This window comes from Salvelinus alpinus, chromosome 1 (assembly GCF_045679555.1).
Source record: "Salvelinus alpinus chromosome 1, SLU_Salpinus.1, whole genome shotgun sequence".
NCBI lineage: Eukaryota > Metazoa > Chordata > Actinopteri > Salmoniformes > Salmonidae > Salvelinus > Salvelinus alpinus.
Genome location: NC_092086.1, coordinates 28,247,962 through 28,267,333, shown reverse-complemented (window position 1 = coordinate 28,267,333; position 19,372 = coordinate 28,247,962). Strand labels below are relative to the sequence as shown.

At 48.4% G+C, this 19,372-nt stretch overlaps 1 protein-coding gene across 2 annotated transcripts; it reads right to left on the bottom strand.

The window, feature by feature from the left end:
* Positions 1 to 39: 39 nt before the first annotated feature.
* Positions 40 to 17,876, bottom strand: LOC139582946 (testis-expressed protein 2-like). Of its 2 annotated transcripts, XM_071413500.1 has the most exons (11): positions 16,307 to 17,876; positions 7,038 to 7,238; positions 6,622 to 6,922; positions 6,089 to 6,273; positions 5,300 to 5,461; positions 3,541 to 3,640; positions 2,853 to 2,994; positions 2,439 to 2,588; positions 1,951 to 2,154; positions 1,637 to 1,757; positions 40 to 1,243 (listed from the first exon to the last, which is right to left on the bottom strand). In XM_071413500.1, exons 1-11 carry the CDS (start codon positions 17,573 to 17,575, stop codon positions 1,100 to 1,102), a joined length of 2,979 nt encoding a protein of 992 aa, XP_071269601.1. In that variant the 5' UTR covers positions 17,576 to 17,876; the 3' UTR covers positions 40 to 1,099. The 2 variants fall into 2 exon arrangements, 1 of the variants encoding a protein (XP_071269601.1); XR_011676466.1 differs by lacking the exon at positions 40 to 1,243 and having other exon boundaries at positions 1,951 to 2,152.
* Positions 17,877 to 19,372: the final 1,496 nt, after the last annotated feature.

Genomic DNA, 19,372 nt, shown 5'->3' with positions numbered 1-19,372 from the left:
TGAAGAGGAGGTACGCTGTCCAAAAACCACTCAGAGCCATTTGATGACGAGAACATTTTAGAGAACCAATAATCTCCAGGGAATCTTCTCTGGGCTACAATCACTTTTAAAATAGGAATTGTTCAAGGAGTCCATTTTGTCAGGCCAATGTTCTGGCCAGCCCACTGGACAACATGAGTACAACGCTCACCTGCAAGAGTTGAGGACAAACTGATTCGGTATATCACAGCATAGTCATCGTACAGCCACAGTTCATACCAGTAATGCCCATATTCACTTTCCTTCAAGTTAACATATCTACCTGTTGCTGTTTTATTCAAAATGGCACCCTATTCCCTATGTAGTGCACTACCATAGCAGGGCCCTGGTCAAAAGCAGTGTACTATATAGCACAGGAAGTTGGTGGCACCTTATTTGCGGAGAATGGGCTCGTGTTAACGATGGGAGCGGAATAGGTGGAATGGTATCAAACATGGTTGCAACCTCCTGTGATATATATATATATATGGTGTCAGCTGGGACACACTCGCTGTCTTCATTACGCAGGTTAGAGTATTTTGTTCTGGAGGCAGCTATGCAGAGTGGTCACTTGCTGGCACTGACACAGTCATAAAATCTGATTTGAAAACCTATCCTTAACCCTAAACTTAAATTAAGACCAAAAAGCACATTTTTGTGTATGAATTTTTACAATGCAGCCAATTTGGAATTTTTGCTGTTCCATCCAGTGGGAATCGTTCAGTTCTACCTCACGGACAAGACTCATCCCAATAAACGTCAGCCTGGTTCATTACAGGGCTATTGCAGGTCACTTCCCTATTGCAGAGTGCTGTCTAAGTTCAGTCTTCTAGATCAGTAGGGCCGGGTGCTATAACAGGCTCTATGCGATTATACCAGTCCCTCTTGCTGCTCAGAGCATAGCCATGCCACTATCTCCTGCATGCCACTCTCCAGTCGTCATGCCACGTTGTACGTGCACGTATGACCATCCCTCACAAGCTAGGACTGAACCAAGCGCTATCTGCTCAGAATCCACTGTGGATCCATGCCCACTGGTTTTCCATTTATTTTCTTCTCCATCCACTGCCACAGTGAGGCGCTATTCAGACACATAGTACTGGGAGTTGTTGGAGGAGCGGCGTGAGGAGTGGGCTGGGGAATACTGGGCTGCTGGAGGGTTGTCCAGCACGGAGGACATGAGAGGAAGATAGAGGTCGTCCATGTTGGGCATCACAAACTCCTTCTGCAGTGGATGCAAGAACAAGCAATGCTAAACAAATATACATAGATAACAATACAGAAGATGAAATCCTAGCAACTTGCAGGATCAACATATGGTGCACCTTAACACTGGTATGGTACCAGATGGCTGGGATTGGATTTATAGTATTATACATAATTTATGACAACTGTATTAGTCAAGATATGTATAGATATGAAAATAGCTGATGCAAACACTTATGCCCCTTACCTAGGAGTACAATAAGTCCAGACAGGCATCAAACAACCATTCTGTTGCTACAGTATCATCATGCTTGGACCTACGCTAACCCTGATCACAGCTCTATATCATGACGTCAGTCTCGTGTATGATGTCATGTTGAGGCACCACCTCACAGGTGGAGGACAGACTGACCTGAAACTCTCGACTCAGCTTCTTCTCGATCCACTCTGTGACGTGTGTGAAGGTGACCTCCCTCTCCCCTAGCATGGGACGCACACGCAGGTCCAGCCTGGGAGGCACGCGGAAACTGTACCTGTGGGGGGAGACAGAGAAAAGGAAGACGGAGAAGTCAGGGAGACAAAAAGAAAGAAAGAAAGACCAGTTTGAGACTTAAACAAAAACAAGAGCCAATGTACCTTTCAGTTCAGTGTATCTATAGAATGATATAAAACCACAGAACTAGACTGATTCTATTCATATGGTTAAAGTTAGCAGGTTTGCAGTACCATATCCTGTCAGTAGGGGGAGGTGGAATGTTGACAGCCAGAGTCCCTGAGAGTTCCAGAACTTCCACAGTGAGCATCAGTGGCATGTTGGAGACCTCAGCGATCTTCTTCTTGATGTACTCGTTCTCCGTGGCCTTCTGGAAGTACTTGGACGAGGCGATCTTGTCCACGAACCTCAGGAACCGTCTGCCGGTGCTCCCACCTCTCCCAATGGGAGGAGTCATGAAATGCAGCTCAATAAAAACACTCTTTCAAAAATACTTACAAACTTTAAAAAACGCTCAACCTGTGGAACTCACTTTAAAGTGAGACCAACAGTCTCTCATCAGTGAACAAAACAGTACAAGGGTTAACAACTTGTCATTAAAGAATATAAAAAATAAAAGTAATGACCTGTGTACGAAATGGCGCGTTATTCCTTCTATAGTGCACTACTTCTGACCAGGCCCATAGGGAATAGGGTGCCATTTGGGACACTATCAATTTACCCATCAGTCGCTGGTGGTGGTGGCGTGCCTGTGCTCTTATCTCCCAGAGTTCCTTGGGGTTCAGTGGGCGGCACCTCCTCCTCATCAGACGAGCCGGCACTGGAGGACTCCTCATCGCTGTCAGCTAATACACACAGCCTGGGCTTGGAGCTGAGACACACACACACACACAAAATACTTTAAATACTGCATTTGGATCCAAATGATTGTGAGTCATCATGAGTCATGGTACAACTTCTATCTCTGTTATAATCAGGGTTACAAAACTGTCTTCTTTATACAGACAACAAACACATACAGTATACACACACACACACACACACACACACACACACACACACACACGAGCCAAAACAGTGTATCTGCGATGCAGGCTGATCTGTGGTGTACGAGGACATGGGGATCAGGTCTTACCCTACTTGGCTGGTCTCTGGGATGTCTCCGTCAGCCTCCACCCCAATGGACTTCTCCTTCCCCAGTTTACACAGGTTCAACTTCGACTCCAGGGTCATCTGTAGGCAGCCTGTATATACCACCTCCATCTCCAACCACAGGCCTGGGGGGAGGGGTAGAGAGAGAGAGGTATTTATGAAGGTGCTACAGAAGCCAGCGAGAGATTTGCGCATGCAGTCAGGCACACACACACACACACACATACATTTTGGATCGAATCAGGATTTCCTATTCGAGACAACCATTATTGTTGTCATGTTATCATAAAGGGAAAGGAAGGGGGCAGATGTAGTATTGTCATTCTGTGTCATATGGCAAATTGAGACTAATGACAATAGTAGCCTGATGGGAAGTAGCATTAGCTTGTTATTGTGTGTGTAGGTAGATCAATGTTAAGTGGTTTGCTAATCCTGCGGAGGGAGACAATAGGAAGGAGCTTTAGGATAAGTGGAACCCCATTCCCTTTATAGTGACAGACCTGGTCAAAAGTCGTGAACTCTAAAGGGAATAGGGTGCCATTTGGGACCCGGTCTTAGAGTAGGACACAAATGGGATCAAGTCAGCACTGGGTCTGGTCTGGGAAAGTAATGTGTGTGTGTGCGCTGGATGTCAATCTGAGCAGAGGAAAGATACAGATGCACACACACACCTCTGTGGTCCAGTGAGGGTTTGGAGATGCTGAGCGCCTGAGGTATGCAGGTACCCATGTCCAGATCAGCCAACTTCAGTTCATTCACAAAGTACGGCAACTGTAGGAGAACATACAATAATGGTGTTCAGAAAATGTATGACGTGTGCGTGCATGTGTGTGTGTGTGTGTGTGTCTGTGTGTGTGTGTGTGTGTGTGTGTGTGTGTGTGTGTGTGTGTGTGTGTGTGTGTGTGTGTGTGTGTGTGTGTGTGTGTGTGTGTGTGTGTGTGTGTGTGTGTGTGTGTGTGTGTGTGTGTGTGTGTGTGTGTGTGTGTGTGTGTGTGTGTGTGCGTGTGCGTGCGTGTGTGTGTGTGTGGTGGCGGGGAGTATGTGTGCAGGTGTGTGTGTGTGTACATGCATGCAAGTGTGAGCGTGCAAGTGTGTATGCATGTGTGCATGTGTGATCGGGAGGAAAGTGAGTAATGGGGAGCTGCAGCACATGACAGCCCATGATAAAGGGAGCTGACAAGGCATTAACCCTCCTCTTCCTCTCCTCTCATCCCCCTTTCCACTGTCCAATGTTGATGGCCTGCTGCCCGCATCTGACCTTGTGCTCAACAGTATGACTGATGTATAAGTAACAAGCACAGAGCAGTACCCCAGTGCCCCAGTACCTTAGAACCCTAATGCCCCAGTACCTTAGAACCCTAGTGCCCTAGTACCTTAGAACCCTAGTGTCCCAGTACCTTAGTACCACAGTACCCCAGTGTCCCAGTGCCCCAGTACCCAGTTCCCAGTGCCCCAGTGCCCCAGTACCCAGTACCCAGTACCCCAGTACATAGTACCCTAGTACCCCAGTACCTAGTACCCCAGTACCTAGTGCCCCAGTACCCAGTGCCCCAGAGCCCCAGTACCCAGTACCCCAGTGCCCTAGTGCCCCAGTATCCCAGTACCCCAGTACCCAGTACCCCAGTGCCCCAGTATCCCAGTGCCCCAGTATCCCAGTGCCCCAGTACCCCAGTACCCAGTACCCCAGTGCCCTAGTGCCCCAGTATCCCAGTACCCCAGTACCCAGTACCCCAGTACCCCAGTGCCCTAGTGCCCCAGTATCCCAGTACCCCAGTGCCCCAGTACCCAGTACCCAGTGCCCCAGTATCCCAGTACCCCAGTACCCAGTACCCAGTGCTCCAGTACCCCAGTACCCAGTACCCAGTGCTCCAGTACCCCAGTACCCCAGTGCCCCAGTGCTCCAGTGCCCCAGTGCCCCAGTACATAGTACCCTAGTACCCCAGTACCTAGTGCCCCAGTACCCAGTGCCCCAGTACCCAGTACCCCAGTACCCAGTACCCCAGTACCCAGTACCCCAGTGCCCCAGTATCCCAGTACCCCAGTGCCCCAGTATCCCAGTGCTCCAGTGCCCCAGTACCCCAGTGCCCCAGTGCTCCAGTGCCCCAGTACCCCAGTGCCCCAGTGCTCCAGTGCCCCAGTACCCCAGTGCCCCAGTACCGCAGTGAGAGGATCATGCACTGAAGTTGGATTCTATAGGACTTACCATGTAGTGCAGAGATATGGAGGATATTGATATTACTTTCTTTACATACAGACATTTCCTCCATCTGTCCATTCATCCATCCATCCACCCACTTACCTACCTACCCACCCACCCACCCACCCACTGACCCACGAACCCATCCATCCATCCACCAACACTCCCACCCACCTACTCATCAATTCATACACCCACCAACCCCCATCCCCTTCCCCAACTCCCAGACTCACTCTGATCTTACTCAGCTTCTTCTGGATCTTGTGGGCCACCAGGTCCACCCAGTACTTCTCCCGGAGGAAGTCCCAGAAGATCCTCCCCACCAGGGCATTGACCCAGGCCGGTTGGCCCTCTGCTGGGCAGCCCCCCTCTGTTGATGCCTCCTCACTGGGGAACTGGATAGAGGAGAGAACAGAACAGAGCCGGATTACCAAAAAAGATTGCGGTAGGCGTGTTGATCTAGGATCAGGCCCCATCTCACTACTACCTACTCTACAACAGATGCTCACCACACAGGACATCAGAACAGAACACACAGCCAAGCCAGGGTCATATTCCTTAGTGCAGACCGTAGCAAACAAGCCACAACAAATCGGTCAAATTCAGGTAGGTCCCTCCCCGTTTTGGTTGTTTGCTTCCACTGGGTGCCCAATGAATACGACACAGGCAGGTACACTGCTCCTATTAATATCCCAGCCAGGTGATATCTGATCCATTTGGTCCACTCAGCATGTATACAGCATCTAGCTGAGTCAGTCAGTATCTATCCTCCTCTCTCCAAGGCCAAAGACTGACTGGACTGTAACTGTGGCTGTATTGATGTACTCTAATCAGTGTGAGTTATGTTAAGGATTCGAACGATTGTTAAGGGTTAAGAGGTTAAGAACCCAAAATGGTGATCTGATTCGCAGATACTGTATGTAGTGTAGTACTTTTGACCAGAGCTGTATGGGGAAGAATAAACGTCTTCGTATTGAAACACCATTGAACCACCAGGTTAATAGTCCAGTCTTGTAGCGTACCTTCTTCCTGGCTGTGGGGCTTCCCTGGTTGCTGTGGCAGGGGCTGGGGCTGGGGCTGGGACTGCTACCCTCTAAGCCAATGAGGCGGCTCATGTAGGAGCCGTAGTCCACCAGGTCACTCAGGCCAATCAGAGGGGGAAGGTTCTCCGTACTGTCCATACTGGAGCTCCCACTACATAACACTTCTGGGGAAGAGAGAGATGGGAGAGATGGAGAGAGAAAGAAAGAGAGAGAGAAGGAAGGAAGGAAGTGGGGAGAGATGGAGGAGGATAGAGCGAGGGAGAGAGTCAAGAAAACAGGCAGACAGGTCAAGTGGCAGAGGGGGCAAGGAACAGGGGAGGAAGGTGGTTAAAATAGCATTACACTCAATTCAATACTAATTATATATGGAAAAATTACAAACCACAGATTCCTGTCCAGCGTGTGCACACTATTCCCTATGTAGTGCACTACTTTTGACCAGGGCCCACAGGGAATAGGGTGCCATTTGGATGTAACCTACCATGTCAGTAGGGGGCAGCACGGTTTCTTACCAGACTTGGGCACGTCTCTGATTGGGCTGCTCTTGAACTCTGACCTCGAGGCTAACAGGAAGTGCTGGAACCAATCCTCCTTCTCTCTTCCTGTACGACCAAAGAGGTAGAGAGTGTCGGGGAGGCCCTGTGTCTGTGTGTCTGGGAGTGTCTGCTTGTCTGTCCTCTCCTCCTCCTCTTGCCCCTCTTCCACTCTCTCCTCCTCCTCTCTCCCCACCTCTCCCTCGGCCAGTATGATACAGATAGGGTACTTCTTATTCCAAACTCTCTTCCGTGCCAAGGCAGCAGGCAACAGAGAGACCTGGTTTGAAATAAGAAACAAAAAATAATTAACAACTTACCGTAACAAAGCCTTTATAAAGCCTAGATGCTTCAGAAATCTTTAAGCAAATGTCATGCTATATGGACACACTGACCTTGCAGTTGGCCAGCTGGTAGCAGCGCGAGCGCAGGAACACGGCTTCATGGGGCAGTTCGTCGAAGGCTGCCCGTCGGGGGATGTTGGTGCGGGGGTAGGCCAGGCGTAGGCAGCTGCCCTCCAGGGTGGCATACACAGAATGGGTGAGCGACGGGTGGTATGTCTCCGGGTCGTACACGGGCATCTCGTTCATCCAGCCCTAGAATGCATGGAGGATGTATGGTACAGGTTTGGGTTGTGTCTGGAATGGCACCCTATATAGTGCACTCCTTTTGACCAGGGCCCATAGGGGCTTACCGTGAACAACAGCATTTCACCCAACACTTTCCCTAAGAGGAAAAATGGGGTTTCCGTGCTCCAACAGCAGGAGAAGAGGTGGACAACATAAGAGGTAGAGGCGTGACACTCTCTTTATTTTATCGAATACTTGTAAATAAGGTATTTCTGTTTTTTAGTTTTAATACATTTGCAAACATTTATAAAAAACGTTTTTCTCTTTGTCATTATGGAGTATTGTGATGTCATTATGGAGTATTGTGATGTCATTATGGAGTATTGGGATGTCATTATGGAGTATTGTGTGTAGATTGATGAGGACATTGTTTTATTTAATCCATTTTAGAATAAGGCGGTATGTAAAAACATATTTAAAAGTCAAGGGGTCTGAATACTTTCCGAATGCACTGTATCTATCACAAGAGACTGGCTCTATACATGTCTCATCTATCACAAGAGACTGGCTCTATACATGTCTCATCTATCACAAGAGACTGGCTCTATACATGTCTCATCTATCACAAGAGACTGGCTCTATACATGTCTCATCTATCACAAGAGACTGGCTCTATACATGTCTCATCTATCACAAGAGACTGGCTCTATACATGTCTCATCTATCACAAGAGACTGGCTCTATACATGTCTCATCTATCACAAGAGACTGGCTCGATACATGTCTCATCTATCACAGGAGACTGGCTCTATACATGTCTTATCTATCACAAGAGACTGGCTCTATACATGTCTCATCTATCACAAGAGACTGGCTCTATACATGTCTCATCTATCACAGGAGACTAGGTCTATACATGTCTCATCTATCACAGGAGACTGGGTCTATACATGTCTCATCTATCACAAGAGACTGGCTCTATACATGTCTCATCTATCACAAGAGACTGGCTCTATACATGTCTCATCTATCACAAGAGACTGGCTCTATACATGTCTCATCTATCACAAGAGACTGGCTCTATACATGTCTCATCTATCACAAGAGACTGGCTCTATACATGTCTCATCTATCACAAGAGACTGGCTCTATACATGTCTCATCTATCACAAGAGACTGGCTCTATACATGTCTCATCTATCACAAGAGACTGGCTCTATACATGTCTCATCTATCACAAGAGACTGGCTCTATACATGTCTCATCTATCACAAGAGACTGGCTCTACACATGTCTCATCTATTACAGGAGACTGGCTCTATACATGTCTCATCTATTACAGGAGACTGGCTTTATACATGTCTCATCTATCACAGGAGACTGGCCCTATACATGTCTCATCTATCACAGGAGACTGGCTCTATACATGTCTCATCTATCACAAGAGACTGGCTCTATACATGTCTCATCTATCACAAGAGACTGGCTCTATACATGTCTCATCTATCACAAGAGACTGTCTCTATACATGTCTTATCTATCACAGGAGACTGGCTCTATACATGTCTCATCTATCACAGGATACTGGCTCTATACATGTCTCATCTATCACAGGAGACTGGCTCTATACATGTCTCATCTATCACAGGAGACTGGCTCTATACATGTCTCATCTATCACAAGAGACTGGCTCTATACATGTCTCATCTATCACAGGAGACTGGCTCTATACATGTCTCATCTATCACAGGAGACTGGCTCTATACATGTCTCATCTATCACAGGAGACTGGCTCTATACATGTCTCATCTATCACAAGAGACTGGCTCTATACATGTCTCATCTATCACAAGAGACTGGCTCTATACATGTCTCATCTATCACAAGAGACTGGCTCTATACATGTCCTATCTATCACAGGAGACTGGCTCTATACATGTCTTATCTATCACAGGAGACTGGCTCTATACATGTCTTATCTATCACAGGAGACTGGCTCTATACATGTCTTATCTATCACAAGAGACTGGCTCTATACATGTCTCATCTATCACAGGAGACTGGCTCTACACATGTCTCATCTATTACAGGAGACTGGCTCTATACATGTCTTATCTATCACAAGAGACTGGCTCTATACAAGTCTCATCTATCACAAGAGACTGGCTCTATACATGTCTCATCTATCACAGGAGACTGGCTCTATACATGTCTCATCTATCACAGGAGACTGGCTCTATACATGTCTTATCAATCACAGGAGACTGGCTCTATACATGTCTCATCTAATCACAGGAGACTGGCTCTATACATGTCTCATCTATCACAAGAGACTGGCTCTATACATGTCTCATCTATCACAAGAGACTGGCTCTATACATGTCTCATCTATCACAGGAGACTGGCTCTATACATGTCTTATCTATCACAAGAGACTGGCTCTATACATGTCTCATCTATCACAAGAGACTGGCTCTATACATGTCTCATCTATCACAGGAGACTAGGTCTATACATGTCTCATCTATCACAGGAGACTGGGTCTATACATGTCTCATCTATCACAAGAAACTGGCTCTATACATGTCTCATCTATCACAAGAGACTGGCTCTATACATGTCTCATCTATCACAGGAGACTGGCTCTATACATGTCTTATCTATCACAGGAGACTGGCTCTATACATGTCTTATCTATCACAGGAGACTGGCTCTATACATGTCTTATCTATCACAGGAGACTGGCTCTATACATGTCTTATCTATCACAGGAGACTGGCTCTATACATGTCTTATCTATCACAGGAGACTGGCTCTATACAGGTCTTATCTATCACAGGAGACTGGCTCTAGCGCTCTGGGGTATTGCCTGGTGAGCTTTTTTTGTTTGTTAGTGTTTTAATAATAAACTCACCTTATTTTCACTTTCTTACATTGTGTTCACTTGGGCAGTCACAGCTGTTCATTGATGTTTACTTTTGCTATTGTTGTTTACAGTTGCTTACCATGAATTATCTCATAAATTATCTCATGAGTTCCGGCGCCGAAAAGAGATTGCTGCCTCGCTTCGTGTTCCTTGGAAAATATGCAGTATTTTGTTTTTTTACGTGTTATTTCTTACATCGGTACCCCGGGTAATCTTAGGTTTCATTACATACAGTCGGGAGGAACTACTGAATATACGATTAACGTCAACTCATCATCGTTCCTACCAGGAATATGACTTTCCCGAAACGGATCCAGTGTTTTGCCTTCCACACAATACAATGGATCTGATCCCAGCCGGCGACCCTGTGCGACGCCGAAAAAGGGGAAAACGTGGCGGTCTCGTGGTCAGGCTTCGGAGACGGGCACATCGCGCTCCACTCCCTAGCATACTACTCGCCAATGTCCAGTCTCTTGACAATAAGGTTGATGAAATCCGAGCACGGGTAGCATTCCAGAGAGACATCAGGGATTGCAACGTGCTCTGCTTCACGGAAACATGGCTAACTCAAGGGACGCTAACGGAGTCGGTGCAGCCAGCTGGTTTCTTCATGCATCGCGCCGACAGAAACAAACATCTTTCCGGTAAGAAGAGGGGCGGGGGGGTATGCCTTATGATTAACGAGAAGTGGTGTGATCATCATAACAACACACAAGAACTCAAGTCGTTCTGTTCACCTGATCTAGAACTCCTCACAATCAAATGTCGACCGCATTATCTACCAAGGGAATTCTCGTCAATCATAATCACAGCCGTATACATTCCCCCCCAAGCAGACACATCGATGGCCCTGAACGAACTTTATCTGACTCTTTGTAAACTGGAAACCACACACCCTGAGGCTGCATTCATCGTAGCTGGGGATTTTAACAAGGCTAATCTAAAAACAAAACTCCCTAAATTCTATCAGCATATCGATTGTGCTACCAGGGCTGGAAAAACACTAGACCATTGTTATACTAATTTCCGCGACGCTTATATGGCCCTCCCCCGCCCCCCTTTCGGAAAAGCTGACCACGACTCCATTTTGTTGATTCCAGCCTACAAACAAAAACTCAAACAACAAGCTCCCGTGCTCAGGTCTGTTCAACGCTGGTCCGACCAATCTGAATCCACGCTTCAAGACTGCTTCGATCACGCGGATTGGAATATGTTCCGCATCGCGTCCAACAACAATATTGACGAATATGCTGATTCGGTGAGCGAGTTCATTAGGAAGTGCATTGACGATGTCGTACCCACAGCAACGATAAAAACATTCCCAAACCAGAAACCGTGGATTGACGGCAGCATTCGCGTGAAACTGAAAGCGCGAACCACTGCTTTTAACCAGGGCAAGGTGACCGGAAGCATGACCGAATACAAACAGTGTAGCTATTCTCTCCGCAAGGCAATCAAACAGGCTAAGTCTCAGTACAGAGACAAAATCGAGTCGAAATTCAACAGCTCAGACACAAGAGGTATGTGGCAGGGTCTACAGTCAATCACGGACTACAAAAAGAAAACCAGCCCCGTCGAGGACCAGGATGTCTTGCTCCCAGACAGGCTAAACAACTTTTTTGCCCGCTTTGAGGACAATACAGTGCCACTGACACGGCCCCCTACCAAAACCTGCGGGCTCTCCTTCACTGCAGCCGAGGTGAGTAAAACATTTAAACGTGTTAACCCTCGCAAGGCTGCAGGCCCAGACGGCATTCCCAGCCGCGTCCTCAGAGCATGCGCAGACCAGCTGGCTGGTGTGTTTACGGACATATTCAATCAATCCTTATCCCAGTCTGCTGTTCCCACATGCTTCAAGAGGGCCACCATTGTTCCTGTTCCCAAGAAAGCTAAGGTAACTGAGCTAAACGACTACCGCCCCGTAGCACTCACTTCCGTCATCATGAAGTGCTTTGAGAGACTAGTCAAGGACCATATCACCTCCACCCTACCGGACACCCTAGACCCACTCCAATTTGCTTACCGACCCAATAGGTCCACAGACGACGCAATCGCAACCACACTGCACACTGCCCTAACCCATCTGGACAAGAGGAATACCCATGTGAGAATGCTGTTCATCGATTACAGCTCAGCATTTAACACCATAGTACCCTCCAAACTCGTCATCAAGCTCGAGACCCTGGGTCTCGACCCCGCCCTGTGCAACTGGGTCCTGGACTTCCTGACGGGCCGCCCCCAGGTGGTGAGGGTAGGTAACAACATCTCCACCCCGCTGATCCTCAACACTGGGGCCCCACAAGGGTGCGTTCTGAGCCCTCTCCTGTACTCCCTGTTCACCCACGACTGCGTGGCCATGCACGCCTCCAACTCAATCATCAAGTTTGCGGATGACACTACAGTGGTAGGCTTGATCACCAACAACGACGAGACGGCCTACAGGGAGGAGGTGAGGGCCCTCGGAGTGTGGTGTCAGGAAAATAACCTCATACTCAACGTCAACAAAACAAAGGAGATGATTGTGGACTTCAGGAAACAGCAGAGGGAGCACCCCCCTATCCACATCGACGGGTCAGTAGTGGAGAAGGTGGAAAGTTTTAAGTTCCTCGGTGTACACATCACGGACAAACTGAACTGGTCCACCCACACAGACAGCGTTGTGAAGAAGGCGCAGCAGCGCCTCTTCAACCTCAGGAGGCTGAAGAAATTCGGCTTGTCACCAAAAGCACTCACAAACTTCTACAGATGCACAATCGAGAGCATCCTGTCGGGCTGTATCACCGCCTGGTACGGCAACTGCTCCGCCCACAACCGTAAGGCTCTCCAGAGGGTAGTGAGGTCTGCAGAACGCATCACCAGGGGCAAACTACCTGCCCTCCAGGACACCTACACCACCCGATGTCACAGGAAGGCCATAAAGATCATCAAGGACAACAACCACCCAAGCCACTGCCTGTTCACCCCGCTATCATCCAGAAGGCGAGGTCAGTACAGGTGCATCAAAGCAGGGACCGAGAGACTGAAAAACAGCTTCTATCTCAAGGCCATCAGACTGTTAAACAGCCACCACTAACATTTAGCGGCCGCTGCCAACATACTGACCCAACTCCAGCCACTTTAAAAATGGGAATTGATGGAAATTATGTAAAAATGTACCACTAGCCACTTTAAGCAATGCCACTTAATACAATGTTTACATACCCTACATTACCCATCTCATATGTATATATACTGTACTCTATATCATCTACTGCATCTTGCCATCTTTATGCAATACATGTACCACTAGCCACTTTAAACTATGCCACTTTATGTTTACATACCCTACAGTACTCATCTCATATGTATATACCGTACTCTATACCATCTACTGCATCTGCCATGCCGTTCTGTACCACCACTCATTCATATATCTTTATGTACATATTCTTTATCCCTTTACACTTGTGTGTGTGTGTAAGGTAGTAGTGTGGAATTGTTAGGTTAGATTACTGTTGGTTATTACTGCATTGTCGGAACTAGAAGCACAAGCATTTCGCTACACTCGCATTAACATCTGCTAACCATGTGTATGTGACTAATAAAATTTGATTTGATTTGATTTGAAGGTGATTTGTACGTTGACATTTTTGTTGTTGTCAGATATTGTGGCAGTTAACTTTCACAGTCAGCAAATCTGTCTCAAATCTGTCTTCCTTCCCTGCTGTAATTGTTCTAGTATAACCCTTCCTAGTATTACCTGAATACTCATTGGTTATTGAGCGCCGTGATTTACCTGTAGTCAAATCTGTGGCAGTGAAACCAGAGCTAGGGGCAGCTCTCTATTACCCCTTTACACTACTGAGCCAAGTGGAGCTGTACTGGACTGGCATGGTTACACCTCCATCATAGCTGCTGCAACCACGCTGGAAAGAACAATATGAAAATAAAACATTCAAGCCAGACCAGTACAGGTTGGGTCGGCCCTACAGTGTGAATCAGGTATGTTTCTGTTCCTCTGAGGCAGAACTCAGGCTTAGGGCTTAGGTAACGTAGTCACGCTGTGACATCAATCTGCTTGTCTGGCATGTCTGATTGGTCACCTACTGGACTTGGAAGACACACAGAAATTGACAATAAAAAGATTGTGGGGGCTGTTTTGTTAGACTTCAGTGCGGCCTTTGACATTATCGATCATAGTCTGCAAAACATATGTGTTATGGCTTTACACCTCCTGCTATATTGTGGATAAAGAGTTACCTGTCTAACAGAACACAGAGGGTGTTCTTTAATGGAAGCCTCTCCAACATAATCCAGGTAGAATCAGGAATTCCCCAAGGCAGCTGTCAATGCCCTTTAATCTTTTCAATCTTTACTAATGAATTACCACTGGCTTTGAGGAAAGCCAGAGTGTCAGCTACTACAGCGACTGAAATGACTGCAACACTTAACAAAGTTGCAGTTAGTTTCAGAGTGTGTGGTAGGAATAAGTTAGTCCTAAATATTTCTAAAACTAAAAGCATTGTATTTGGGACAAATCATTCACTAAACCCTAAACCTCAACTAAATCTTGTAATAAATCATGTGGATATTGAGCAAGTTGAGGTGACTAAACTGCTTGGAGTTACCCTGGATTGTAAACTATCATGGTCAAAACATATTGATAAAACAGTAGTTAAGATGGGGAGAAGTATGTCCCTGATAAGGCGCTGCTCTACCTTCTTGACAGCACTGTCAACAAGGCAGGTCCTACAGGCCCTAGTTTTGTCGCACCTGTTCAGTCGTGTGGTCAGGTGCCACAAAAAAAATATTTAGGAATATTGCAATTAGTTCAGGACAGGGCAGCATGGCTGGAGAGCTAATATTAATAATATGCATGTCAATCTCTCCTGTCTCAAAGTGGAAAAGACATTGACTTCATCACTGCTTGTATTGATGAGAGGTATTGACATGTTGAATGCACCGAGCTGTCTGTTTGAACTACTGGCGCACAGCTCGGACACCCATGCATACCCCACAAGACATGCCACCAGAGGTCTCTTCACAGTCCCCAAATCCAGAACAGACTACACAGAGCCGTGACTACATGGAACTCTATTCCACATCAAGTAACTGATGCAAGCAGTAAAATTAGATTTTAAAAAACAGATTAAAATATACCTTATGGAACAGCGGGGACTGTGAAGCAACACAAACATAGGCACAGACACACGCACGCATTTGACAAACAATTCTGAAAAACGATACAAAGCACAGAGTGACAACACAGGTGGAAGTCTGCCACGCGGATAGACAGACGTTAAACCACAACCAATCCACAATCAATCCATCAGACTAGTCTACTGGCCTAGACACAGAGGGTTTTAAACTGGGCTCTGAGGGTTATTAGCACTGTGTAGCTCCAGCTCTAGAAGGCCAAGGGCCAGAGGGAACACAGGGACTACCTGGGCTACAGTACACTGAGATGCTGTGCTGTATCTGGACCGGGCGGCTATAAGCCCCTCATTCCTCACTAATCAAAGGCCAAGGGGCAGAGGATGTACAGGAACTACATGGGCTACAACTGAGGGAGATGGTATGCGTCCCAAAAATGGAATCCTATGTAGTGCACCACCTTTTAACAGGGCCCTGGTCAAAAGTAGTGCACTACAAAGGGAATAGGCTGCTATTGCGGAAGCAGCCCCATGGCTGTAAGCCCCTCAGTTCTCACTATCCTCTCTAATCAGCACCTGGCCTCATTCACTCACCCATTCACAGAAACAAAGGTCTCTACTCCTCCACTCTATAGAGACAAAGAGAGTTGTAATGATTGTTACCATAGATACAGTATGTGGCTCGTGCTTTGGTTCATGAGACAGAAATGTATCAACTATAAAAAAAAAAATATAAAAATATAAAAAAATTGATGAAAGCCTGTTCTCTCTGTATTTTTTTTAAAGGCTGACCATCTGCCTGCCTGCCTGCCTGCCTGCCTGCCTGCCTGCCTACCTGCCTGCCTGTCTGTCTGTCTGTCTGTCTGTCTGTCTGTCTGTCTGTCTGTCTGTCTGCCTATGTATCTGTCTGTCTGACTGTGACTGTGACAATCTGTCTGTCCGTCCGTCCGTCCGCCCGTCCGTCTGTGTTTACCTACTGTAACTCTATCAATCTATGTTACTTATGTGTGTAACCACTCCCATATCCTCAAACTCACCTCCAGGACTTCTGCATCTGTGCGCGGCCCACCAACAGGGTCCGAGGGCAGCAGGCTGTTGTCTTGGGACCACCGGGCCCCTGTAGTGCCCCAGGGTGGCAAAGCTCTGGAGCGCGGACGGGGCGTGAACACCAGGACCACCACCAACCCTAACAGGAACCCACATGCTAGCCCCAGGGACAGCCCAGTCACATAGGAGGGCAGAGGGAGCACAAAGAACCCGTAGGCAAGTACGCCCACAAACAAGAGCCAGCGGACAGGCACTGAGGCCACAGGAACCCCAGGAATCCTGCCTCGAGCCTGGGGACGGGTTCCTCGATGCTGGCCTCTGGTACCAGCTCCACTGGATCCGCCCCCCTGGACCTCTATCACCTGGATGAGGTCTCCATTGGTGCAGATCTCGTAGAGGCTATCCCCCAGCTGGCTGTGGTGCTCTGGGGAAAGTGAGGGCTTCAAAGGGCCCCTCCTGGGTCTCCTTAGTGGGGTTTCACACACACCCAGTTCGCTGTCTGTTCCACGTCTGTATCTTACTTGTGTCTCTGTGCTCCCGTCTTCAATGTTCAATGGGATCCCACTCCCACCACCTCCATAGCTACCAAGGGAGGCAGGTGAGTCCCCGACCCCCCCAGACACCTTCTGCTTGGGGCTCCCCGAGCTCGACTCGTCCCCCATCATTTTACCCCACATGCTCATGGGGTCCTGTATGGCCTCAGAGAACTTCCTCCGCGTGTCCTCAAACTCGGTCATCAGGGAACTTCCTTTGGGCTCCGTGGGGGAGACGGGGGACGGGGGTGCCATCCAGCTATCATTCCCAGAACCAGCCTCCTGGAGCTTGGGTTGTGTCTGGGTGAACTGCTTCCAGGGGTGCATGTGGAGCTTGGAGTCCGACTTGGAGAGGTAGACCTCGGGCTCGAGGTGGGAGATCTCGGTGGAGAGGGACTTGACCAGACTGAAGAGGGGTTTGGAACTTCTCAAGGAACCAGTCTCTTTGGTCTGCAGCTCTGTGGAGGAGGACTTCACCAGGCCGGGGGGCGGCGATGAGGCCATGGCCAGGTCAGCCAGGGAGCCCGGAGAGGAGGGGGAGAGGGGGATGTGGAAGCCCGAGGAGCGGCGTCCCTGGCCTGGCTTCAGCCCCAAACCTAGCCCCAGGCCTGAGTCGGGCCTACTGTCCCTGGCCTCCCTGACTCCAGGCTTGTCTTTGGAGAAGGCCATGGTAGGGCCCTCGCCTTCATCATGGCGCTCCAGAAAGATAAGCTCACTGTCCTCCATGCTGTTCTTCTCTCTGCCTCTGACAGTTTGTAAGACTGTGTTTGTTACTTAATATCCACAGTACTCACATTCAATCTGAAATATGGTTCCATCCCTCTCTCAGTTTTCATGTATTGAAGATGTGTATATTTTGCTGCTGTAGCTATGGAGACGTGGTCCCCCAAACACAGTGGTTGGCTCTAGGGTAGTAAGACATGGCGCTGGGGATCAGTGGGTGCTGCACGGTGAGTAGCATTCTCTTCCCCAGTCTGAGTCATCCCTCAACCCCAGGACTCTGGAGACATGGGGAAGAAAGAAAGGCGACATTGAGTGATATTTTCCTTTTCATCAAACATCAATCAGAAATGTTATATAACATAAGAATAGACTCATATTAGTAACATCACCTGATTGAGGATGATGGATGTCAATCATACACACACACATCCCTGAAGGAGGACAGTAGAGGTTGTGTCCAGAGTGGAACCATATTCCCTACTGGGTGCCATTTGAGACACAGCATCAGTGTCTGGAACATAGCGCCCTGCAGGTTTCTTCATCCTGGGTATCTGACACTGTTCCCCCCCACACCGTCCAGCACTAGACAGACTGTTCCCCCACACCATTCAACACTAGACAGACTGTTCCCCCCACACCGTCCAGCACTAGACAGACTGTTACCCCCACACCATCCAGCACTAGACAGACTGTTCCCCCCACACCTTCCAGCACTAGACAGACTGTTCCCCCCACACCATCCAGCACTAGACAGACTGTTCCCCCCCACACCATCCAACACTAGACAGACTGTTCCCCCCACACCTTCCAGCACTAGACAGACTGTTCCCCCCACACCATCCAACACTAGACAGACTGTTCCCCCACACCATTCAACACTAGACAGACTGTTCCCCCCACACCGTCCAGCACTAGACAGACTGTTCCCCCCACACCGTCCAGCACTAGACAGACTGTTCCCCCCACACCATCCAGCACTAGACAGACTGTTCCCCCCACACCATCCAGCACTAGACAGACTGTTCTCCCCCACACATCCAACACCAGACAGACTGTTCCCCCCCACACCATCCAACACTAGACAGACTGTTCGCCCCCACACCATCCAACACTAGACAGACGGTCCCCCCCCACACCATCCAACACTAGACAGACTGTTTCTCCCCACACCATCCAACACTAGACAGACTGTTCCCCCACACCATCCAACACTAGACAGACTGTTCTCCCCCACACCATCCAACACTAGACAGACTGTTTCTCCCCACACCATTCAACACTAGACAGACTGTTCTCCCCCACACCATCCAACACTAGACAGACTGTTTCCCCCACACCATTCAACACTAGACAGACTGTTCCCCCCCACACCATCCAACACTAGACAGACTGTTCCCCCCACACCATTCAACACTAGACAGACTGTTCCCCCCACACCATCCAACACTAGACAGACTGTTCCCCCCACACCATCCAACACCAGACAGACTGTTCCCCCCACACCATCCAACACTAGACAGACTGTTCCCCCCACACCATCCAACACCAGACAGACTGTTCCCCCCACACCATCCAACACTAGACAGACTGTTCTCCCCCACACCATCCAACACTAGACAGACTGTTCCCCCCACACCATCCAACACTAGACAGACTGTTCCCCCCACACCATTCAACACTAGACAGACTGTTCTCCCCCACACCATCCAACACTAGACAGACTGTTCCCCCCACACCATCCAACACCAGACAGACTGTTCCCCCCACACCATCCAACACTAGACAGACTGTTCTCCCCCA

What these genes read in the sequence shown, in the direction of transcription:
- LOC139582946 (XM_071413500.1), bottom strand. Translation starts at nt 17,575, where the DNA reads ATGGAGGACAGTGAGCTTATCTTTCTGGAGCGCCATGATGAAGGCGAG. An exon ending in AGAAGCTGAGTAAGATCAGA is followed by an intron (nt 3,641 to 5,299) that starts GTGAGTCTGGGA and finishes GTTCTCCTACAG; the next exon opens with TTGCCGTACTTTGTGAATGA. An exon ending in CCAGAGACCAGCCAAGTAGG is followed by an intron (nt 2,589 to 2,852) that starts GTAAGACCTGAT and finishes TGTGTGTCTCAG; the next exon opens with CTCCAAGCCCAGGCTGTGTG.